The 24822-nt window shown below is 43.3% G+C and overlaps 1 protein-coding gene across 2 annotated transcripts; it reads left to right on the forward strand.

Moving 5' to 3' along the window:
* The first annotated feature begins 20378 nt into the window (after positions 1–20378).
* On the forward strand, positions 20379–24423 carry LOC122689997 (uncharacterized protein CXorf49 homolog). 2 transcript variants are annotated; one of them, XR_006339959.1, is made up of 6 exons: positions 20379–21814; positions 22469–22624; positions 23169–23245; positions 23503–23548; positions 24109–24150; positions 24255–24423. XR_006339959.1 is itself a non-coding variant. In XM_043896902.1 (6 exons), the coding sequence occupies exons 1-5, from the start codon at positions 20507–20509 to the stop codon at positions 24147–24149; spliced, it is 1629 nt and encodes a 542-aa protein (XP_043752837.1). In that variant the 5' UTR covers positions 20379–20506; the 3' UTR covers position 24150; positions 24255–24423. The 2 variants fall into 2 exon arrangements, 1 of the variants encoding a protein (XP_043752837.1); XM_043896902.1 differs by having other exon boundaries at positions 20379–21833; positions 22487–22624.
* Positions 24424–24822: the final 399 nt, after the last annotated feature.

The following is a 24822-nucleotide window of genomic DNA, read 5'->3' on the forward strand; positions in this document are numbered from 1 at the left end:
TGTCAGTGGCTTCTTGCTGCATGTAGATTTCTCAGGAGGCAGGTCAGGTGATCTGGTATTCCCATCGCTTGAAGGATTTTCCAGTTTGTCATGAGCCACACAGTCAAAGGCTCTGGCATAGTCAATAAAGCAGAAGTAGATGTTTTTCTGGAACTCCCTTGCTATTCTGATGATCCAACAGATGTTGGCAACTTGCTCTCTGGCTCCTTTGCCTTTTCTAAATCAAGCTTGAACATCTGGAAGTTCTTGGTTCATGTACTGTTGAAGCCTTGCTTGGAGAATTTTGACCATTACTTTGGTATGGTGTGAGATGAGTGCAATTGTGTGGTAGTTTGAACATTCTTTGGCATTGCCTTTCTTTGGGATTGGGATAAAAACTGACTTTTTCCAGTCCTGTGGCCACAACTGAGTTTTTAAAAATTGCTGGCATATTGAGTGCAGCACTTTCACAGCATCATCTTTTAGGATTTGAAACAGCTCGACTGGAATTCTGTAACCTTCACTAGCTTTGTTCATAGTCATACTTCCTAAGGCCCACTTGCCTTCACACTCCAGGATGTCTGGCTCTAGGTGAGTGATCACACCACCGTGGTTTTCCGGGTCATTAAGATCTTTTTTGTATAGTTCTTCTGTGTATTCTTGCCACTTCTTCTTAATATCTTCTGGTTCTGTTAGGTCCATACCGTTTCTGTCCTTTATTATGCCCATCTTTGCATGAAATGTTGTCTTGGTATCTCTAATTTTCTCGAAAAGATTTCTAGACTTTACTATTCCATTGTTTTCCTCTCTTTCTTTGCATTGATCACTTTGGAAGGCTTTCTTATCTCTCCTTGCTCTTCTTTGGAACTCTGCGTTCAGATGGTTATATCTTTCCTTCTCTCCTTTGCCTTGCTCTGTCTTAACTAAACAAACTGTTTCTCTGTGTGCTCTCCCACTTGTTGTGCTGTATCACTAACAATAAGCTTTGTGTCTGTTTTTACAATGGAAATAGTGACAAACTTTATTTCCTTGGGTTCCAAAATCACTGCAGATGGTGACTGCAGCCGTGAAATTAAAAGACACTTACTCCTTGGAAGAAAAGTTGTGACTAAGCTAGACAGCATATTAAAAAGCAGAGACATTACTTTGTTGATAAAGGTCCATCTAGTCAAAGCTATGGTTTTTCCAGTAGTCATGTATGGATGTGAGAGGTGGACTATAAAGAAACCTGAGCACAGAAGAATTGATGCTTTTGAACTGTGGTGTTGGAGAAGACTCTTGAGAGTCCCTTGGGCTGCAGGGAGATCAAACCAGTCCATCTTAAAGAAAATCATCCCTGAATATTTATTGGAAAGAAAGATGCTGAAACCGAAGCTCCAATACTTTGGCCACCTGATGCAAAGAAACTGACTCATTGGGAAAGACTTTGATGCTGGGAAAGATTGAAGGCAGGAGGAGAAGGGGATGACAGAGCATGAGATGGTTGGATGGTATCACCGACTCGATGGACATGAGTTTGACCAAGCTCTGGTAGTTGGTGATGGACAGGGAAGCCTGGCATGATACAGTCCATGGGGTCACAAAGAGTCGGACACGACTGAGTGGCTGACCTGACTGAACTGCCTTAAAGTTTTTACTTCCTTGAGAAACGAATTTTTCAATGGGGAAAGAGCTAGGGAAAACTTGCTTCTAGCCTCTAGCCATTTTCAGTCTAGTGGGTAGGGTTCCTGGTTTTCATCCAGGCTACCCATGTTCAATTCCTGGGCAGGGAACTAAGATCTCACTCAAGCCACTGCTCACTGCTGCCACTCCACTTGGATTGGAAGAATCAAAACTGTCAAAATGACTATACTACCCAATGCAATCTACTGATCCAATGCAATCCTTATCAAATTACCAATGGTATCTTTCGCAGAACTAGAACCAAAAAATCTCAAAGTTTGTATGGAGACACAAAAGACCATGAATAGCCAAAGAAATCTTGAGAGAGAAAAATGGAGCTGGAGGAATCAGGCTCCAGGGCTTCAGAGTATACAACAAAGATACAGTCACCAAAACAGTGTGGTACTGGCACAGAAACAGAAATATTGATCAATGAAACAGGATAGAAAGCCCAGAAATAAACCTATGCACCTATGGTCAATTAATCTATGACAAAGGAGGTAAGAATATACAAAAGAGAAAAGGCACTCTCTACAATAAGTGGTGCTGGGAAAGCAGTACAGCTACATGTAAAACAATGAAATTAAAACATTCCCTAATATCATACAAAGAAATAAACTCAAAATGGATTAAAGACCTAAATGTAACACCAGATACTCTAAAACTCTTAGAGTAAAACACAGGCAGAACACGCTTTGACATAAATCGCAGCAATGTTTTTTCATGCACCTCCTAGAGTAATGAAAATAAAAACAAAAATAAACAAATAGGACAAAATTAAAATTAAAAGCTTTTGCACAGCAAAGGAAACTATAAACAAGATGAAAGACCTCCCTCAGAATCAGAGAAAATATTTGCAAACAAAGCAAGCAACAAGGGATTAATTTCCAAAATATGCAAACAGGTCATGCAACTCTCTCTCTCTCTCTCTGTCTCTCTGTCCCTCTTCTCTCCCTCTCCCTCTCTCTCTCTCTCTGTATATATGTATATATATATATATATATATACATATATATATACATATGGGCTTCCCTGGTGGCTCAGACAGTAAAGCATCTGTCTGCAATGCTGGAGACCCAGGTTCAATCCCTGGGTCGGGAAGATCCCCTGGAGAAGGAAATGGCAACCCACTCCAGTATTCTTGCCTGGAAAATCCCACAGACAGAGGAGCCTGGTAGGCTACAGTTCATGGGGTTGCAAAGAGTCGGACACGACTGAGCAACTTTACTTTACTTTATATATACATATACATATGTATACACACACACACACACACACACGTGGTTGTCATACATTTTGCATCTATGCACATTATAAACTCTAAACACATTATCATTGTTCTGTTTTAAATTGTCAATTTTAAATATTTTTGATGAATAAAAATATCTTCTGTGTTTGGCCATATAAAAATAAAATAAATAAATAAAATTAAAACTGGTCAATTTGCCTAAGTTTTCAAGCTGATTAGAATAAAATGGCTCATAGTGTCCTCTTTCCTCTCAAATTCTATTTTTGGAAATATTAACATTTCTCCTACATACAGTAGTTGCAAGAAAATAACACAGAACACCCAAACATCCTTCACCTTGACTGACCCATTATTAATATTTTGTCAAATTTCCCATATTCTGTTTCTGTCTCTGCTTTGTTGAATCATTGGAGCTACTTTAAGACATTGCAGTGTTTCTTCTTTCAATATTTCAGTATGTATCTCTTCAGAGAAAAATTAGTCTGCCTCAAATCTTAATCCAATTATCATACTCAGGAAATTTAACTTTGAGACAATATAATTAACTTACTATATGATCCTCATTCAAAATGTCTGATTGTCCCAATAGTGTTTTCATACCTGAACTCTAAAATAAACCTTGCTTCCAAATAAAGGTTATGTAGTGCATTTGATTATCAGTGTCTTTAGTGTTCTTTAAACTACAACATTTTCCTAGATTTTTGGGGGGGTTTGCATGATATTGAAATTTTTAAAGATCCAGTCCAGGTGGTTTTCAGAAAGCTTCTCCAGTGGAATTTGTCTGATTGCTGCTTCCTGATTCTATTCAGGTTAAACGTTTCAGAAGGAATATTGCATAGGTGATGTCCTGTCCTTCTGAATTTATGGCATCAGGATTTTCTTATGATTCTTCCAATTCTATTCAGATATACTTGACATACAGCACTGTATGTATTAAAGTGTACAGCATAATGATTTGACATACCTACATCATGAAATGATTATCACAATAAGTTTAGTAAACATGCATCTTCTCATATAGATAGAAAATTAAAGATAAAGAAAAAATTTTTCTTCTGATGAGACCACTTGGGATTTATTCTCTTAACAACTTTCATATAAACATACAGCAATGTTAATTGTATTTATCATGTTATACATTACATCCCTCGTACTTATTTATCTAATAACTGGAAGTGTGTCCCTTCTGCCCACCCCTGTCCCCTCCCCCACACCTACCCTTTGGTAAGTGCAAATCTGAAATCTTTTTCTGTGAATCTTTGTTTCTTTGCTTGTTTGGTTGTTTTTGAAGTGTAATTGACATACAACACTATGTTAGCTCCTGGTACACAACACAGTGATTTATTATTTCTCTATATTTCAAAATGGTCAGCACTATAATTCTAGTTATAATGTGCCACCATGCAAGATAGTACACGGTTATTGGCTATATTTCCTACACTGTGCATAACTCTTTCTGTATCTGATTATTTTAAGTTGCTGACCTCTTAAGTTTAAACACATTTTAACATCCCCACATTTTTACTCCTTTCCTCATGTTTACTGTTTCTGACATCATATTTTCCCTTTTTCTTCCCCTGTATGTTCCTTAACTAAGGGGTTTCCCTGGTGGCTCAGTGCTGGAGATGTGAGTTCGATCCCCGGTTCGGGAAGATCCCCTGGAGAAGGAAATGGCAACCCACTCCACTATTCTTCCCTGGAGAATCCCACGGACAAAGGAGCCTGGCAGGTTACAGTCCACGGGATCTCAAAGAGTTGGACATGTCTTAGCGAATAAACAACAACAATGCATTAACTACGTATTGCAGATATAGATTATTTTACTACTTTTGTCTTATAACCTTCCCACTAGCTTTGTAAGTCATTGATACAGCTTTGTAAACTGTATATTTGCCTTTATCAGTGAACTTACTCCTTTCATCATTTTCATATTTCTAATTGTGTCTTTCCTTTTTTGCTTGGAGAAGTCCCCTTAACATTTCCTGTAAAGCTGGTTTGATGATGCTGAACTCTTAGCTTTTGCCTGTCTGTAAAACTTTTGATCTCCTTCAAATCTGGATGACAGATTTGAAGAAATGACAGTTTGCCAGTAGTGTCTTCTTCATTGTAGGGTTTTCGCTTTATTATTTTAAATATATTGTGCCACTCCCTTCTGGCATGCAGAGTTTCTTGTTTGTAACTTGTTGCTCTTCCCTTGCTGCTTTTAATATCCCTTCTCTAGCTTTAATTTTTGCCATTCTAATTACAATGTGTCTTGGTGTGGTCTTCTTTTTGTTTGGGACTCTGCGTTCCAGGATGCCCATTTCTTTTCCCAGGTTAGCAAAGTGTTCAGCTAGTATGTCTTCAAATGTATTCTCTGTCCCTTTCTCTCTTTCTTCTCCTCCTGGGACCCCTAGAATTCAAATGTTTCTATGCTTGATGTGGTCCCAGAGGTCTCTGAAACCATCCTCATTTCTGTTTATTCTTTCTTTTTTCTGTTCAGCTTCAGTGATTTCCACTATTCTGACTCCCAGCTTATTGATCCGTCCCTCTGTATCATCTCACCTACCATTGAAGTGTATTTTTCATTTCACTTATTGTACTCTCCAGCTCTGTTTGGTTCTCCTATAGACTTATTTTTTGTTTTTTTTTAACTTTTTTATTTATTATTTTTAACTGGAGGATAAGTGCTTTAAGATATTATGTTGGTTTCTGGCATATATCAGCAGGAATCAGCCATAGGTATATATATGTCCCTTTCCTCTGTTTTTTTGTACCCTCCTCCTGAACCTCTTAAAGCTCAACATTCAGAAAACTAAGATTATGGCATCTGGTCCCATCACATCATGGCAAATAGAGGGGAGACAGTGGAAACAGTGTCAGACTTTATTTTGGGGGGTTCCAAAATCACTGCAGATGGTGATTGCAGCCATGAAATTAAAAGATGCTTACTCCTTGAAAGGAAAGTTATGACCAACCTAGATAGCATATTAAAAAGCAGAGACATTACTTTGCCAACAAAGGTCTGTCTAGTCAAGGCTATGGTTTTTCCAGTGGTCATGTATGGATATGAGAGTTGGACTGTGAAGAAAGCTGAGCACCGAAGAATTGATGCTTTTGAACTATGGTGTTGGAGAAGACTCTTATGAGTCCCTTGAACTGCAAGGAAATCCAACCAGTCCATCCTAAAGGAGATCAGTCTTGGGTGTCCATTGGAAGGACTGATGCTGAAGCTGAAACTCCAATACTTTGGCCACCTCATGCAAAGAGCTGACTCATTGGAAAAGACCCTGATGCTGGGAGGGATTGGGGGCAGGAGGAGAAGGGGACGACAGAGGATGAGTTGGCTAGATGGCATCACTGACTCGATGAACATGGGTTTGAGTAAACTCCGGGAGCTGGTGATGGACAGGGAGGCCTGGCGTGCTATGATTCATGGGGTCGCAAACAGTCGGACACAACTGAGCGACTGAACTGAATGAACTTGAACCTCCTTCCCAGCTCCCACCCCATCCCATCCATCTAGGTTTTCACAGAGCACCAGGTTTGAGCTCCCTTTGTCAGACAACAAATTCCCACTGGCTATCTGTTTTATATAAGGTAATGTATGTGTTTCAATGCTACTCTCTCCATTTGTTCCACCCACTCCTTCCCCCACTGTGTCCACAAATCTGTTCTCTATGTCCGTGTCTCCATTTCATCCCTACAAATAGGTTCATCAGTACCACCTTTCTAGATTCCATGTGTATGCATTAATATCTGATATTTGTTTTTCTCTTTCTGACTTACTTCATTCTGTATAATAGGCTCTAGGCTCATCCACCTCAATAGAACTGACTCAAATGCATTCCTTTTTCCGGCTGAGTAACATTCGATTGTATATATGTACCACAACTTCTTTATCCATTCATGCGTCTTTTTCCATTATGGTTCCCTTATGGTATATGCCCAGTAGCTGGATTGCTGGGTCTTGTGGTAGTTTTATTCCTAATTCGTTGGTTTTTTGTTTTTTTTTTAAGGACTCTCCATACTGTTCTCCATACTGACTGTATCAATGTACATTCCCACCAACAGTGCAGGAGGGTTCCCTTTCCTCCACATCCCCTCCAGCATTTATTGTTTGTAACTTTTTGATGATGACCACTCTGACTGGTGTGAGGTGATACCTCATTATAGTTTTGATTTACACATCTCTATAATGAGTGATGTTGAGCATCTTTCATCTGTTTGTTAGCCTTTTGTGTCTTCTTTGCATAAATGTCTATTTAGGTATTTTGCCAAGTCTTTGATTGGGTTTTCTGTTTTTCTGGTGTTGAGCTTCATGAGCTGCTTGTATCTTTTTGAAGATTACTTCTTTGTCAGTTGTTCAATTTGCTGTTATTTTCTCCTGTTCTGAGGGTTGTATTTTCATCTTGTTTATCATTCCTTTACTGTGCTAAAGCTTTTAACTTTAGTTAGATCCCGCTGTTTATTTTTATTTCCATTACTTTAGGTGGTGTGTCATAGAGAATCTTGCTGTGATTTATGTCATAGAATACTCTGCCTGTTTTCCTCTAAGAATTTTTGAGTTTCTTGTCTTAGATTTTCAATTCTAAGTTAAAAACTTGTAACTTCTTTCCCTGTCCATCCAATCTTGCCCTGAATTTTTTGATCCGGTTTATGATCCCTACTCTGAATGCTTTCTCAAGTAGAGTGCCTACCTCCACTTCACTTAGTGCTTCTTGTGGGGTTTTACCTTGCTCCTTTGTTTTGAACATATTCCTCTGTCTCCTCTTTTTGTCTAATTTGCATTTTTAATCCTATGTGTTGAGTAGGTTGATTACATCTACCAATCTTGGAAGAATGGCCTTTTGTAGGAGACATCCCATGCATCTCTGCAGTGCACTCCCCTCTGGTCACCAGAGCTATATGCTCTAGGGATGCCCCGTATGTGAGGCATGGTCTCATAGGGCTAGCTAGCCTCCGGTCTGACTGCTTGCCAGGCGCTGCTTTGTGTGGAGTTTGCCAGTCACTTATGAGTGCGGTGGGATCATGGCACTGCTGGCTCTGTGTCCCTGAGGGTTTTTTGAGCCTGTTTCTCTTGTGAATAGGTGCAAGCTTGGGAATCCCAGATCTAGCGTAGGCCAATTGTTTCGTAGGGCTAGCTACGGGGGTCCTAGGTATCCCAAACCTTTGCTTGTCCCGCTGGTGAGTGTGGCTGTTTCTGGAGGCAGCTGGCTGAGAGGCCAAGGTATCGTGAGGCTGGTTTGTCCTGCCATTGACTGAGTTTGGGGTCCAGGGTGTCCTGGGGCTACTGCCAGCTCACTAGTGTGTAGAGATCTGTTTCTGTTCCTGGGTCTCTAGCTGCAGGGCCCTGGGGTCCCAGAGCTGGTCACAGTTCACTGTTGGGTGGGGACAGTTCCTAACATGGCTGGCGGTGGGGTCCTAGATGTCCCATAGCGGGTGTCCACACACTGTTATGTGGGGCCAGATTCCAGAGCTGTTGGCTGAGAGCTCCAAAGTGCCCCAGACCTGGTATCTACTTTCTGGTACACTTTGCTGGAACTCAGTGGCTCCTGGTGCTGGTGTGGCCCTGCTGGTGGGTGGCCTTTTTCCGGGTATGGCAGACTGCAAGGCGGGAGTTACTGTGGTTGCTGTTGTCTGCCTGCTCGTGGGTGGAGCTGGTTCTTGGGTTTGCTGGCTTCAGGGCCCTGGAGAGGTCCAGGAGTTGGTGTTTTGGGCCACTTTTGGTTGGGGCTGTGGTCCAGGGTGTACTAGGGCTGTTGCCTACCCACTGACGGGTAAAACTGGTCCTGGGGCTAGTGATGACCTGCTGTGGGCAGGAACTAGGTCCCGGGGTCTCTGACTGCAGGACCCTGGAGTCCTGGCTTAATGCCTTCTTACTGGTGTATAGGGCCAGTGTGGTATGTCAGGGCCTCTGACTGACAGGTCCAGCTCCAGGGAGTCTTAAGATAGCACCTTGCTTGTGGGTGGGGCTGTGTCTCTGCCTGGCTAGTAGCTTGGCCTGCCCTAGTATTACTGCCTACAGGCTGGCTGGTAGGTCTGAGCACAGGTGCTAATAAGCTAAGGGAGGATTCCAAAATGGCACTTGTTAGCACCAGTGACCATGTGGTAGAAGGAGCTCTGCAAAATGGCTGCTTCCAGTGTGTATGTCCCCAGGGTGAGTCCAACTGCCTCTTGCCTCTCTGGGAGGCTCTCCAAGATCAGCAGCTGCCTCTGGCCCAGGCTCCTTTCAAATTATTGCTTCAGCCCTGGGTCCTGGAGCATGTGAGATGTTGTATGTCCCCTTTAAGAGTGGTGTCTATTTCCTACGGCCCTCTGGCCCTCCCAAAAGTAAGTCGTGCTGACCATCAAAGCCCAATATTCTGGGAGATCATCTTCATATGAATAAATATAATTCCATCAGCAAACATATACAAAGTAGAACTATACAGAATAAGCATGAAACTTACAAATTTAACATTGAAAAAATAAGAAATTAAACAGATACATTTAATAATTTCACTCATATAGCTGTAAATAGCTGTCATCGCTAACTCATATCATTTAAAGATATATATACAATACAAAACTTTGAGGAAAAGGGAAGAAAGGATGGCACAAAATTAAGAGTGTGGATATTCTCCTTGAAGAAGGAATGGGGCTAATATAAGACAGGGAAACTTCAGAAGTCTTAGGGAAAGCCAACACTATCCTCTTCTGTGACTTGAGGGTATATAATTGATAATCAATTATTACACTCCACGTATATATTGCTACTTCTTCTCTGTCTATGTTACATTTCAGTATAATTGGAGAAAAAGATAATGCTAAGGGAAATAACATCCCAGTATAAGCACATTGTAATTATGTTCTAACCAGAAGTAGAACCGAAATTACTTTCTTTGTTTGTAACATATCTAATTGAGATTAGTAATCTTATATCATTTATATTAATAGCTTTGTTTTCAAGAACTCATAGCTGTTTGCTAAAAGTAAGAAAGTGATGCTTACATAATTATAATATCAATCTCAATTTTTAATAAATATTCCATATTTGGGTAGTACATTTTAACTCAGAATTTAATTGTGAATTTGTGCTGAAACCCACAGAAGTGTTGTATTCGGTTACAATTTCTCAGAGACTTCTCCCTTCCCGTCCACTTCCTCTCAGAGGTGGAGCACCAAGAACCTGTGAAAAAGAAATGAAGGCCAAAAATAGAGTAATGTGCCTGCATTGTAACATACCTATTTGACCAGCCGAGGGCAGTATCGTTTAAGTCTGTTTGTTGAGAAGGGCCAGATGCCTTGCCTTCGGAGTTCTTCCTATTCTTTGTCATTAGCTTATTAACCCCTGAGACTGAGGGGCTTATTTGAGCCAATATGGTGGTGATGGTGATGGTGCTGGTGGTTGGATGGGCTGCATCTCCCTTGCCCGTTTGGCACTTCTATCTTAACACCTACCTTCACCCCTGCTCCCCGCAGCAGCAGCTCTTTTCTTCCTCGTTCTCCTCAGACAGAAACTGAGACCATTGATGTGCTAGACTGGGTGAGCTCCCACCTTGCACTGGCACAGAAGTGGTAGGTGGGTGTGCACACAACACTTCAAGCCCTTCCCTTGTTCTTTGTACCAAGCAAAACTGGAAGAATTTTCCTGAAATGATAGCCTCCAACCCACAGTGAGTGCGCCTCCTTTTGTTTCTAGACTTGTGGTCCAAGTGAAGGCTCCACTCTGGATTGTGGCATTGATAAGGCCAATAGGAAGAATGTCATTTTTTCAAATCTCTTTGATTGATGAAATGAAACAAAATCATTCTCTGGGGCCACCTCACTGCCTAAAAATAAAATAACGTTTCCTATTAAAAATACTGTTCCATCTTCTAACCTTGTTGTTTAAAATTCCAGCTATCATAATTCACCTCCCTTTTTAAGGATGGCCCTGAAGCAAAAATTGAGTAAACATTTATGTTGAGACTTGACTTTAAATGACTGAGTATCTAAAGGATCTTCTCAGATTCTTCTTATGGATTTTTCATCTCTTTAAATGACATTTGCTTTATTGCTAATTCTAGGACACCATCAGAAGACATTTTGAAAAAAAATATTAGCCCATAATTCTAGGACCCAAATGCCTCAACGGATATTTCCCACATGGTTCCTGCCCCAGAACCACAAATATACAAAATATTAGAGCTAGATAATCTGATGCAGAAATCTAATAGGTCTCCTCCTAAGAGGTGTACAAATGAGGAATCTGAGAGTAGAGGGACAGTGCCATGTCAAGGCCAGAAGACAATTCAGCTATACCCCTTCAGTTCCCACTTTGTCATTAGTTAGAACAGAAGCACCTCCATCTCTTCACAATCAGATCTCTTGTGGATGTATGTTGAAGTTGGTGCAGCTATTTCCCAAACTCGCGACCACTTGAAACAATGAAATCTGGCCCATTTACTGTCAGTTATAGCTAGAGTCTTGTTCACTCACTTGAGCATCCCAGGTGAAGCACTCCCCTTCACTGCATCCACAGAATCTCTAGTGTTTTGTGGTCACTGTGGATTGTTGACCTAACAGGCCTAACACAAGGCAGAGTAAGGTAGGGCAAGCACTTGATGAGGAATCAGGAAACCTACCTCTCTCCTAACCTGCTGAAAAGCACTTCCACTTTCTGAACCTCTGTTTCTCCATCTGGGAAAAGAGGAAGGTGACCTAGAACAGTGGCTGTCAACCTGGGGTCCAAGAACGTCCTGAAATTGTGTGCAAAGTTGTGGGAGGCAATGTGTACAGTCTTCTTAGAGGGTATAAGGAGCTTTCATTAGATTCTCAAAGGAGTCCTATTATGGGCTGAGTTGTGTTGCCCCCAAATTCCTATCTTAAAGCCTTAACCCTCAATGTGACTGAATTTGGAGATGGAGTCTTTAGAGAGGTAATTAGGGTTAATTAAGGGAGCTAGTAAAGAATCCGCCTGCAATGCAGAAGACCCCAGTTAGATTCCTGGGTCGGGAAGTTCCCCTGGAGGAGGGATAGGCTACCTACACTAGTATTCTTGGACTTCCATTGTGTCTAGATGGTAAAGAATCCGCCTGTAACGCGGGAAACCTGGGTTCAATCCCTGTGATGGAAAGATCCCCTGGAGGAGTGCATGGCAACCCACTCCAGTATTCTTGCCTGGAGAATTCCCACGGACAGAGGAGCCTGGTGGGCCATCGTTCATGGGGTGCCAAGTGTCACACACGACTGAGCAACCAAGCACAGCACACACAGAGGTTGCAAGAGTGGGGCCCTAATCCCATAGGATCTGATATCCTCATAAGAGGAAGAGATACCAGAGATCTCTCTCTCTTTCCCCATATATACCCAGAGGAAATGTTATCTGAAGAAACAGAGAGAAGGTGGTGAACTACAATACAAGAGGAGTGCTTTCACCATGAGTTGAACTTGCTGGCACCTTGATCTTGGATTTCTAGGATCCCGAACTGTGAGAAACTAAATTTTCTTTGTTTAAGCCATCCAGCCTGTGGTATTTGGTTTTGGCAGCTTGAACAGACTAACACAAGTTCCATCAGCCAAGAAAGATCCAGAGCCATTGGACCTACTGGTTGCCTGAAACCTATTCTGTACATTGATGTTTTAAAACATTTTTAGATACTTTCAGATTTCGTGAGTTCTTGCTTAGAACAGTGCAGTATATTATTTTTATTGCAACATACTTCTTTTTCTAACAGCTGCATAACACAGATTTGTAACCCCGGGACCAGAGTTTAAATCCTGATTCCACCACCTACTAGCTGTTTGACTTTGGACAAGTTATCACGGGCTTGTGTCTCGTATATGAAATAGGGATAAGATTAGTGTTTACTTCACATGGCTGTTGTGAGAATCAAATGACATAATGTATGTAGAGGGCTTGGCACATAGTAAACTTTCAATTAGTAGCTTTTGTGATGAAAATATAAGTATCTATCAGGGTTTTTTGCCCTTATAAACTACACTGCTGTGAGCAAACTTCTTTATACACAGAGAATTTTTTCTCTTTTAAATGATTTCCTCAGGCACAATTCCTGACCATGGTACAACCGAGTCAATCCTTTATCATTTAGATGTTCCTATCGTGTTCTTATTGAAGCATATCATTTACATTTACTTTGTAAATCTCTTAGAAATACACAAAAAATCAAAAAAATTTTATAACATTTCCAGGAGTTCTTTCTATTTAGTATAGAATTTTATTAGTCCCTTTCAACTCAGAATTATCAGTGTTGCTAGTTTTGCACCACATGCAACATTTATAAAGAGTGCTTCACTGTTGGGTCCAGGATTTCCTTCCAAACTACTGAGACCCCCATCTGCACCCTGTCAGTGGAGATGCTTTCTTTTTTTTTAAAATTTTTATTAGCTGGAGGCCAATTACCCCACAACTTTGCAGTGGTTTTTGTCATACATTGACATGAATCAGCCATGGATTTACATGTATTCCCCATCCCGATCCCCCCTCCCACCTCCCTCTCTACCCGATCCCTCTGGGTCTTCCCAGTGTTTCATGTACGTTTAAATAACAAAAACTGCATCATAAAACTGGCAGATCACCAACAGCTGGCACTGTCAAATGTATGCTCATTTTAGAAACATGAAAATGTAAACAAAACCAAAAAAAAAGCCTGTCTTAGAATCAATGAAATATGCTTACTCACCACTACTATGAATCCCATCTTCTTCAGATAATTTTCTTAATCTACATTTCCCAATACCTGTTGCATGCTTGTGATGTGGTTCTCACCATTAGGGTATTTCTGCAGAAGGCTTTGATTTGCAAGTAACATGAAGAATCTGCTGGGCAGAGGTCATCATTTCCCTGGCATGGATGGCAATAGAGGCAGTGTTTCTGAGGTTAGTCAGACCAATTAAGCAACAATGTTTCTGAGAGCTTTGCCCAAAGTTTCTTCTATAGCCCTTCTAACAATTCTGCAAGGGATAAATTCCCTTCTGTCCCAACTAGTTAGAGTTGCCCCCATGAGATCTTTTCTTTCCTTCTTCCTTGTTAACAAACTCTGATTTTGTTGGGAGCAGCAATATGTGCAGGCTAAAAAGTTACATTTCCCAGGCTTCCTCAGAGAGGTATAAGCACAGGACTAAATTCTGGCCAGTGAGACATAATTAGAAGTGAGTACATAGAGCTTTGGGGTAGAGTCCTCAGAAAGCAATGTGACCTCAGTATGTCCCACATCTTGAGTGGTATATGTCAGCTCCTTAAAGCTAGAGTTTTTACTGTTATTGTTGTTGTTGTTGTTAAGTGTAAGTAGAGGACACAGATTCATTTTGCAAAATAAAAATCACAGCAGGAGGTACATTTGAATTACTATAAGGAAACAAAAATATGAACTCCTATTATACACTGATAACTCCTCCAGGGTGGAGAATGCTCTGTACACAGGTTCATTTTACCTGAACCCCATTAGCATGCATAAAGGGTCACTAGGTACAAACTGGCCAGATGCTTCTGCAGATAAGTTAGTGCAGGGAATAGCTGATAAGCCAGAACCAGAATCTATGGCTTTGGCTTTATTTCAGGTAAAATTTGTATTACATGACCAAATATTTGGATTTTATTTTCTATCTGCAAGGTTTCCCACTGAAGAATGATATCTATCTTATGGAAAGCTCATACTCTTAACTCAACAAATGCTAGTTTTCTTCTTGCCTTATATTCCTTTTCTTACCTTCAGAAGTTGATTTCATTTCATAGTGTTTTAAATTGGAATGATCCTAGTTCATGAAGCTTTAAATTATTATTATAAATCTCTTCGCAGATTGCGTGCTCTTTGTTCAACATCTGTTTTGATGTACCACTGCCAACTCCACACTGGATATATCATTCTTTGAAAGTATACTCTGCTAAAACTAGCAGTGAAATCAGAGTATCATCTTTCCTACCTAAAAGTACCTAAATGCTTATACAAATAAATTTTATGGAAAAGAAACATGAATGGGAGAGCTGAATCAGTTGACCAATCTCCTTTTGTTCTTTACCTTCTCTTCCTCTCTGCTGCCTTGAAGACAGATGTGAAAGATGAAGCTCAGGCAGCCATCTTGTGAAGGGTAAATAAATGATCATTCTCACATTGAGCAGAAATACAAAAGGAGTCTGAATTTCTGAAAACATCATGAAGTACTATTTCAGCCTTTGACTGCCCATCTTCAGGCTTTTCCTTAAATAGAAAAAAAAAAATTTACTTAATTTGTTTAAGCTACTGTTTTTGGAGTCCCTGTTACTGGAGCTTAATTCAGATTCTAATTAATTTAGAATTTGGTACCTCAAAGTGCAAGCTGTAAGTTACAGAATCTAAAGTTTTAGAATTGGCTGAATAGGAAGGATTGGACTTGGAGCCATAATGGTAAAGCTATGGCAGGTTGAAAAGTTGTTACTCTTAGGTATGTGGTGATGAAACATTTGGTCAAACAGTTGTATGTGCTTCTTCAGAAAGTGAGTTCTGTGCCAACCAAAACTGTAGTTTAGGGCAGTTAGGTTAGTTTTAAGTTCGTATGTGCATTTTACTCTTTCTACATAGAAAGTCTTATCATGCAAGAGAATACAGGAAGAGAGACAGAGAGTGATGAAAGGAAGATAACCTCACCCACACAACCGTCCAATACTGCACTTGCACAGCCATCTCAGATACTGGGCCCCACTTCCACAAGACTGGAAACATTCCCAGATGAGCAAAAGCTGATGGAGTTCTTTACCACTAGACCTGCTCCACAAGATAGGCTAAAGGAAGTCCTTCCAACTGATACAAAGGGAAGGTAAACAGCACTCTGAAGCCATGTCAAAATATAAGGTTCTCTGGTAAAGACAAATACATGGACCAAACACTATGAGAGTTTTGGTGAATAGAATTAAATAAGAAAGACATAAAAATAATTATAAACCTATATTAATGGGTATACAATATATAAAGATGTATGTTATTAATACCATAAAAAGGGAGCGAGGTGGAAAGAATTCAGCTTTTATATGTAACTGAAGCTGGTTTCAGCCATTTAAAATAGTGCATAACTTAAAGAGGTTTTATATAACTCCAAAGGTAACTACATGGAAAATATCTGTAGAATATATAAAAAAGGAAATAAGAAGGGGGTTAATACATATCACTACAAAAAAGAAAATCAATGAAATTGGAGGGAAAGCAATAAGAGATGAAAGGAGGGACAGAAAAAGCTACAAGACATATGGAAAATAATTAACAAACTGGTAGTAAAGTCCATCCTATCAATAATTACCTGAAATGTAAATGGATTAAACTTCCCAAGATACATAGATTTGCTGAATGATTAGGGAAAAAACAAAATCCGTATACACTGTCTACAGGAGATTCGCTTTAGGTCTAAGAACACACAGAGGCTGAAAATTAAAGAATGGAAATAGATTTTTCATGCAAAATGAGAGCAGGAATGGCTATACTAATATCAGCTAAGATGGATTTTAAATAAAAAACAGTAATAAGTGACAAAGGACATTATATAATGCTAAAAGGGTCAATTCATCAACATAATATAACAATTACACAAATTTAGGAACCAAACCTCAGAGCTCTTAACTATAGAAAGCAAATGTTGACGTATTTGAAGGGAGAAATATATTGCCACACAATAACAGTAAGACACTTTGATATCCCACTTTCAGTAATGGATAAAAACAACCAAACAGTAGATCAACAAGCAAATAGAGGACCTAACAAGGCTACAGACCAATTGAACTTAACAACATATGCAGAACAATCCATCCAACAACAGTGAAATACACATCCCCCTATATAAATGGAACATTCTCCAGCATAAACTACATGTTAAACCACAGAACAAGCCTTAGCAACTTCAAGAAAACTGAAACTACACACAGTATCTTTTCGGATCACAGTAAATGAAACCAGAAAGCAACAGCACAAGGAAGATGGGAAAATCCACAAATGTATGAAAGTTTAACAACATATACCTAAGCAATCAATGGGTCAGAAAAGAAGGCACAGGGGAAATTAGAAAACATCTTGAGACAGAAGAAATGAAAACACTACATGACAAAGTTATGGGGTACAATGAAAGCAATGCTGGGAGTTTATAACTCTAAATGTGTACATTAAAAAGGAAGAAAGATCACAAATCAACTATATAATTTTACACCTCAAGGAGCTAGAAAAAGAACAAATGAAAACCAAAGCCAGCAGAGGAAGGAATAAATAAAGATTAAAGCAGAGATAAAAAATAAAGAACAGAAAAGACAACAGAAAAAAATCAACATAACTGTATTTGGTTTTTTAAAAGATCAAGAAAACTGACAAATACTGATAGATTAAGAGAAAAAGATGGAAATAACTAAAATCAGAAATAAAAGAGGGGATATTACAACCAGTGCCCCAGAAACAAACAGGATTATAAGAGAACATTATGAACCATTGTTTGTAAAGTAACTGGACAACCTAGAAGAAGTGAATCAATTCCTAGAAACACACAATCTACCAGAACTGAATCAAGGAGAAATAGAAAACCTGATAGACCAATAATGAGATTGAATCAGTAATCACTAACTCCCCCACAAAAAAACAGGAACAGATAGTTTCAATGGAGAACTCCACCAAACATTTAAGGAATTAATACCAATCTTTCTCAAATGGTTCCAAAAAAGCTGAAGAAAAGGTAACACTATCAAACTCATTTTACCCTGATATCAAAGGCACCAAAAGAAAATAATATTACAGGCCAGTTTCCCAGATGAATGCAGACGCAAAACTCCTCAACAAAATACTAGCAAAACAAACTCAACAGCACGTTAGAAGGACTATGTGCCACAGTCAAATGGGATTTATCCCTTGGATGCAAGGATAGTTTAACATACAAAAATTAATCAATGCAATAAAACACATTAGCAAGAATGAAGGACAAAAATCACATGATCATCTCTATAGAGGCATAAAAATACAACACTCTTTCATGATAAAAACACTCAAAGAACTAGGAGTAGAAAGAAATTACCTCAACATAATAAAAGCCATATAAGTAAAGTCCACAATGAACATCATACTCAGTGGTGAAAAACTGAAAGCTCTTCTTCTAAGGTAAGGAACAAGACAAGGAAGCCTACTCTCACCATTACTATTCAACATACTGGAAGTCATAGCCAGAGCACTTAAGAAAGAAGAATAAATTAAAGGCATCCAAATCAGAAAGAAGTAAAATTATCTCCGTTTGCAGATAGCATGATTTTGTACATGGAAAACCCAAAAGATTACACACACGCACAAAGTTCCAGGACACAAAATCAAGAAACAAAATTCAGTTTTATCACTAAACACTAACAAAGAACAATTTGAAAAGGAAATTAAGAGAACAATTCCACTGACATTAACATCAAAAAAGAATAAAATACTGAGGAATAAACTCAAGCAAGGAGTCAAAAGACTTGTACACTACAAACTACAAATCATTGCTGAAAGAAATTAAAAAGAAATACAAATAAATGGAAACACAAATAAATGGAAAGACATCTGTCTACACAGACTGGAATACTAAATATTGTTAAGAGGTCCACACTATCTGAGATGGTTAATTTTATGTGTCAGCCTGACTGGTCCATAGAGTGCCTAGATATTTAGTCAAACATTATTCTGGGTGCTTCTGTAGGGTGCTTTTCCATGAGATTAACATCTAAATTGGTAAACTGGATAAAACACCACCACCCCCCTCCGCCGATAATGTGGGTGGGCTTTACCTAATCAGTTGGTAGTCTCAATAAAGCAAAAAAGGCAAACTTTCCTCATGTAAGAGAATTCCTCCTGCGTGAAAGCCTTAGGACTGGGACATCAGCTTCTTTTACTGCCTTTAGACTCAAACTGAAATATCAGCTCTATTGGTTTGGTTCTTAGGCCTTCTAACCTGGACTAGAGCTAAACCACTGGCTCTTCTGGGTCTCCAGCTAGCCAACTCACCCTCTAGATCTTGGGACTTACCAGCCTATGTAATTGAATGAGTCAATTCTTTTTCACACACAAACACACACACACACACAAACACACGCACGCTCCATTGGACCTGTTCTTCTAACACACTACTCAGACTGACCTACACACTGCAAACCCTATCAAAATCCCAGTGGCATATTTTACAGAAAAAGAAAACTTCATCCTAAAATCTAAATAGAATCTAAAGAGATCTTTAATAGGCAAAGCAATTTGGAAAAAGAAAAAAGTAGAGAACTCACACTTCCTGATTTCAAAATATTACAAAGCTACAGTAATCAAAACTGTGTGGCACTGCCATTCAACAAATAGACCAATGGCGTAAATTAGAGATTTTAGAAGTACACCCTCACTTATAGAGGGTGTGCCAGGTAGCAGACTTGCTGGAAGAGAATAAAAGGGGCTTTTTTTTTTTTAAGTTTTAAGATCTTTGGATCAAAGCAAGGGCTCTGGAGTGAGATTGCTTGGTTTGAATGCTACCACTGATCTGCACAGGCCAAATGACCTTGGTTCAGTGACTGAACCTCTCAGTACCTGTTTCCTCCCCTGTAAGAGGCTGGTAATCCCTGGTACTATAGTCCTAGGAGAGTCACAAGGAAGCATTACTATTTATGTATGGCACTTAAAAGAGTGCCAGGCACTGGGTCCTGCTGTACAAGTTGATTTTAAGAGATTCTGCCAAATTACCTCCCAAACAGATTTCTTGCACCTACGCCACAGAGGTTTGCTCCTAATTTCTCCCACTCTCAGAATGGTTTAGCTCTTGGAAGGTTGTCTTCCTAGTGTGTGAAACCTGATTAGTTGTTTTAGTTTACATCTCAAGAATCAGCAGTGGTGAGCACCTTTGCAAGTGTAAATGGACACTGAGATTCTCTCTTTCAATTGCCTCAGATTGGAAAAAGAGCTGAGGGAACAAGGTCAACCCCAGTCTGTCCCTCAAATCTGACTGCCAAGAACGTTTGATGGAGCAGTTGAGGCAGAGATGTTACAGAACAAAACTATGATCCCTTTGTCCTCTGGCCACTTAGGGAGAAGTACGCCGGCCACTCATCACTGAGTGCAGGATTCCTCTGCCCATTCTCCCATTGGGTCATAAGACTTGGTGGTGGAAGGGAGGCTGGCAAGTGCTTTCAGCACGTGCTAGGAGTCCAGCACCTCCATCCTGACGTTTCATCCTCACCTCCCAGGAGATCAGCGCCCTCATTACCCTCCTGCCTCCCGCTTCACCCATTTTGTATACAGTCAGGGCTCAGGGATGTGACTCTAACCGGAAAGGGGAGGTGGGACAGGAGGAGATGGGATGAGAGGCTTGACAGAGGTATCCCCGCAGCATCACCTTCACCCGCCAACTCACCAACTGCCGGGATGGCCCTTGGGCTTGGCAGCAAGCCAGAGGAGGCCCTCGAACCCATTGGTTACACCTCGAGGGGGCGGCCAAACAAGGCGCGTGCTGGTTGGCAGGAAGCGGACCAATGAGGAGGCGGCAGGGCTGGCGCGCTGAAAACCTCGCGTTATTTGCGGCCATCTCCTGCGTGTGGTGCGGCTCGTGCTTGACTACGCACTCCAGACACCGCCCGCCTTACCTGCCCGAACCGCCACCGCGACCCGGATAAATCGTCACCGCCCCAGGTCTGGTAGCCACCCATCTCACGACATGAGCTCTCCAGATGATGAGGTGTCTGTTTCGGGAGCGGGTTTCGGCTCAGAGTGCGGGGAGCAGACCAGCGGCCTTGAGGCCGGCTTCACAGCCCCGCAGGGACCCGGCCCCGGCCCCGGCCCCAGCCCTGGCCCTGAGCCGGGGGCACCTGGAAGCGGCGAGGGTGAGGGTGGGGGTGGCGTCCCAGACCCTGAGGGCTTCGAGTCAGAGCGGGAACTGCTGGAAGCGGGAGGGCGGGTGCTGTGGGGCCGCGAAGGCCGGTTTGGTTTCCCGGCCGACGACCAGGGGGACGCTCTGCAGCTGGCTGACGAGTCAGTGGCGGCCATCCTGCAGCAGTTGGCCTTCCTGAATGTGCTGGGCATCAGCAGATACCTGTCCCAGGAGAGCTACGTGGTCGGCGAAGTGTCTGCTGTTTGGGACCTCGAGGCACGTCCTTGCCATCAAGGCAGAGCCGCCCAGAGGTGTGGGGAAGCGGCACAAGCTGAGGCTGGCCCTCTCGGGGTCAGCGGGCCCGAGGCGGGCCGGGCCTGGGGGTACCCTAAAAGAGGCACTAAGAGTAGGTTGAACGTGGCTGTGGATCACCAGTGGCCTCCTTCAGAAAGTCCAGCCGGGCTGCTGTCTGACCCCGAGTCCTCCGATGAGTTCAGTGAGGTAGAGCGGATGAGGGTGAGCATTTATACCAAAGACGGAGGCCGGGCCAAGCTCAAGAGCCCCGAGGATCCCGGGAACACACCCAGACGCTCGAATGTCCAAGGCAGGGAGAATCTCCTTAACGTGCCAGGCACTTGCCTGTCCTCGGCTCCGCGAGGATTAATTTCGGTTGTGGAAAGGCAGGGCAGGCAGGGCGATGCAGAGCAGGAGGACATCTCTACCCCTAAGAAAATGCAGAGCGGGCTCTGGGGGGAGGGGGGCAGCCTGTCCAGCTACCCGGGACTGGCAGTAGCATCAGCTACTGCAGCTGCTGCTACAGGCAGCGGGCCGCGGCCCACTCCTAGGAGGAAGGGGGTGCAGGAGAAGAAATCCCTTGAGGGCATCTCCAAACCTGCCGTGGAGAGAACCTTCCCTTCCTGGGGGCAGGGAATTTTGGCCACTCCCCTGGAACCGGCCACCTTCCCTCCAATTTCTGGCATCTCGCTGCTCGGGAGGTCCAAGAAGTATGCCTTGGTCCCTTCGGGAGTCAAAGAGTTCAAGCACACCGGTGCTGGGAAGAAATCCGTGGCTAGGCGAGCCCAGGAGTTGGTGGCAGCAATAGCGGTGTCCGAAGAAGACAACGACCCAAATAGACACCCATTCCCAAAGGGCCAAGTGAGTAGGCCAGGCCCCTCCTCTCTCCCCACTCTTCCCCTTCCCACCCTCCCCAAGACACAGGTCTTCACCCGGTGCCCCTCTCTCCATTCCTCAGGGGTCGTCATTGGGTGGCCGTCGGTCACTGGGTCATTAGGATGCCAGATTGGGGTCCTTTTACTAGGGACAAAAGTTAAGGTAGTATTTTGGGTGTGCTGGGCTCAGTTCTCCACCCTTGGCCTGTTTCCAGCCTCCTCCATGAGACTGGGGCTGGAGTGGAAGGGAGAGCTGGTAGCTGAATTGATTTGAGGGGACCCCTTAAAAGCTTCACAGAGCTTTGGTGTTTAGACACATCACTTTCCTGAATCCTACTTCCTAGCTCTTCCCCAAACCTTCCTTGCAGGGGCCCCAGGCTTTCTCAGTGCCACACTGCTGTCCCCAGCTCAGCTCTGCCTGCTGGCCTGGGGCTGACTGACAGAGAATGAGCTAAAGAGATCAGCCTTTCAATTCTCTTTCCAGTTTCCTGCCTCAGCTCCGTCTTGAATCACTCGAACTCTCACACACACTGACATAGACATCACACACTGACACAAACATATAAATGCACTGATACACACATGCTCGTGTGCACACACACACCCTTACTCCAGATCAGTGAGAAATCTTTGTTTTTAGCTGACCACTGACAGGCCAGGCCATCTTGGCCATGGGTGCATCATGGAGAACACAGCAACGCCAACCTCAACATCAGAGGGGCACGGGATTCAGGAAACTCAGAGCCTGTGGCCAGTAACAAGGGAGGAGTCATGCCCAGAGGGCCTGGCCCCTCAGGTGAGTGTCCTGGGTTTTGATATTGGGGGAGGAGGCCAGGGGTGAGGACAGAAACCTCTGTCTCTGACTCTCTCTCTCTCTCATCTGGGGGCTCAGCCTTGCTGTCAGGCCGCTTCTCCCATGAGAAACAGGGTGTCACCAGGGCTGGAAGTGGCCCCATCACCTTCTGTGTGGGATTTGTTTGGCAGGGGTGATCGGTGGCAGTGCCCCAACAGCTACTCTGGGCGTAGACCTGCAGGCTAATAGCCTTTTCTGTGAAGTGCTGTTCGCCCACATTGGTCTCCCAGGTGCTGGCTGTGGCTGCTGCTCTGGGAGGCTTGAACCCAGAACCACAGTCTTTGGTGACCATCGTGGTGAAATGGCTGCCCCTAAGGAATAGGAGGGGCAGGCCCAGAGAGAAGGTTTGGACTGCCTGCCGGGCAGAGCAGGAGAGGCTTGATGCTAGCAGAGGGTGGTATGGCCTCACCTCACGTTAGACCCGACCTGGCCCTTTCCACCTCACTGGGAACCTGGAAAGCTGGATTGTGTGTCCTTTCCCTGTCAGGTGACCAGGAGCCAACTGACCATCCCCCAAGACCGAAAAGACAGCAGCAGCTACCCGGAAGGCAGGGCTGTCCTCGGGTAATACTTCTTCTGGCTCCTGGAAATGCACACCCAAACCCCATGGTGGGATCTGGGTCCAAGTTCAACTGACATGTGTGGGCCCCCCCCCACCCTCACCCCGAACCCCAGGGAGGGAGCCCACCTCCTTTCCACTGAGGAAAGTTTTTCCCTTGCCAGTCTAGACACCTGGCTTTGGGATGGAGAGCCCGGGGGAGAGGAGAGGGGAGGCGGGTGTATACTAACCATTTCTCTTCCTCCTGTGTCTGCTGGCCTAGTGTCTGGTGCTACAGAAAGAAATAGACGACCTTAAGGAGCAACTTGGTATGAGGAACCAGGGACAGAGAGAAGCGGGTTCTTAGTGCAGAAGCGGGGTGGGCCCTTGGGGTGGGGTGGGCTGCAGGTGCAGGGGGCCTTGTAGGGATCAGCATTCCTGTGGGGAGGAGAACCTATCAAGCCTGTCTCTGGAGTGTGCGGTGCATGTTCAGCTGGGCGTGCGAACAAGTAGCAAAGTACTGTGTGGGCTGCGTGCACACTCTGCCAGCCAGACGAGTCCTAGAGAGCTCCTGATAGGACTTGTAGAGATGCCTTGTTGATCTGTTGTGCCCTCTAAGGGTCTTGTTGGATTGTTTGCAAGACAGTTTTTGAATGGTTTGGGCGTGGCCCGGAGCTTGAGAGCTGTTGGCACATTTTGTCTCCTTTTAGGAAATGGCTCCACATTTAATTCCGGTAGTGGGGAGTGATCAGGCCCAGAGCTCTTTGCATCGGGACTGGGGGTATGTGGGTTTCAGGTTGCAGAGCTAGGTGGTTCCCCACGGGGACAGGGGCACAGGCTTCTGTGTCCGTCTGTCTGGAGCACCTGTTTATGCCTCTCCCTGTTGCAGCCTCCAAGCGGTACCTGGCTGACAAGTTCCAGATCGTTTGAAGTGAGTGTTACACACTGCATACCCCTTCCCACAACGCTGGCTGTTGAGCAAGGCTGTGGGCTGTCCCTGGCTTGAGGCTCTTCCCTGACTCTGCTGTTTTACAGGTTGAGCCCAGTATCTTCCTGCAAGAGGAGCAGCTGTTAACCTCCAAGGCTGGCGAGCTATGGCCAAGCTTGTTGCCTCTTGTTCTGCCTCCACCAGGGCATCCTCTGCCCTTTGTTTTGCCCCCTCTCTGCCCCAGTTTCACAAAAGTGTTTGATTAAAGGACTTCTCATGTTCTGTGTTCTGCCCTCTCTCTGGGGGGTAGGGGTTAAGGGAGTGGGACGAAGCCTGGTGGGGAGCTGTTCCACATCAGAACATTTTCCAGAATAGTACCTCTGGAATTAGTGTTGGGATCTCTGGGTCAGCCTCTGCTACCATCCAGGCCATCAGATAGGTGGAGCCCCCCAGTCTGTGTTCTGTGTGGGCTCTGTCTGGCCACATTGGCACGTCCTCCCTTTTGCCTGAAGGCCCTTTCTAGTTCTCTAAACACCCTCCTCTGGGGTTTAGCAGTTTCCATTCATTGCTGCCATTCTGCCTCCCTGTCAGAAGGAACTCATGACGCCCTTACAGAGCTCCAGTCTTTCACCCTTCCCTCACTGCACTCATTGTCCTGCTTACCCTGACCACTCT

Source organism: Cervus elaphus, chromosome X (assembly GCF_910594005.1).
Source record: "Cervus elaphus chromosome X, mCerEla1.1, whole genome shotgun sequence".
Taxonomy (NCBI): Eukaryota; Metazoa; Chordata; class Mammalia; order Artiodactyla; family Cervidae; genus Cervus; species Cervus elaphus.

What these genes read in the sequence shown, in the direction of transcription:
- LOC122689997 (XM_043896902.1), top strand. Translation starts at nt 20,507, where the DNA reads ATGAGCTCTCCAGATGATGAGGTGTCTGTTTCGGGAGCGGGTTTCGGC. An exon ending in AGTGAGTAGGCCAGGCCCCT is followed by an intron (nt 21,834 to 22,486) that starts CCTCTCTCCCCA and finishes ACTGACAGGCCA; the next exon opens with GGCCATCTTGGCCATGGGTG. An exon ending in GAAGGCAGGGCTGTCCTCGG is followed by an intron (nt 23,246 to 23,502) that starts GTAATACTTCTT and finishes CTGCTGGCCTAG; the next exon opens with TGTCTGGTGCTACAGAAAGA.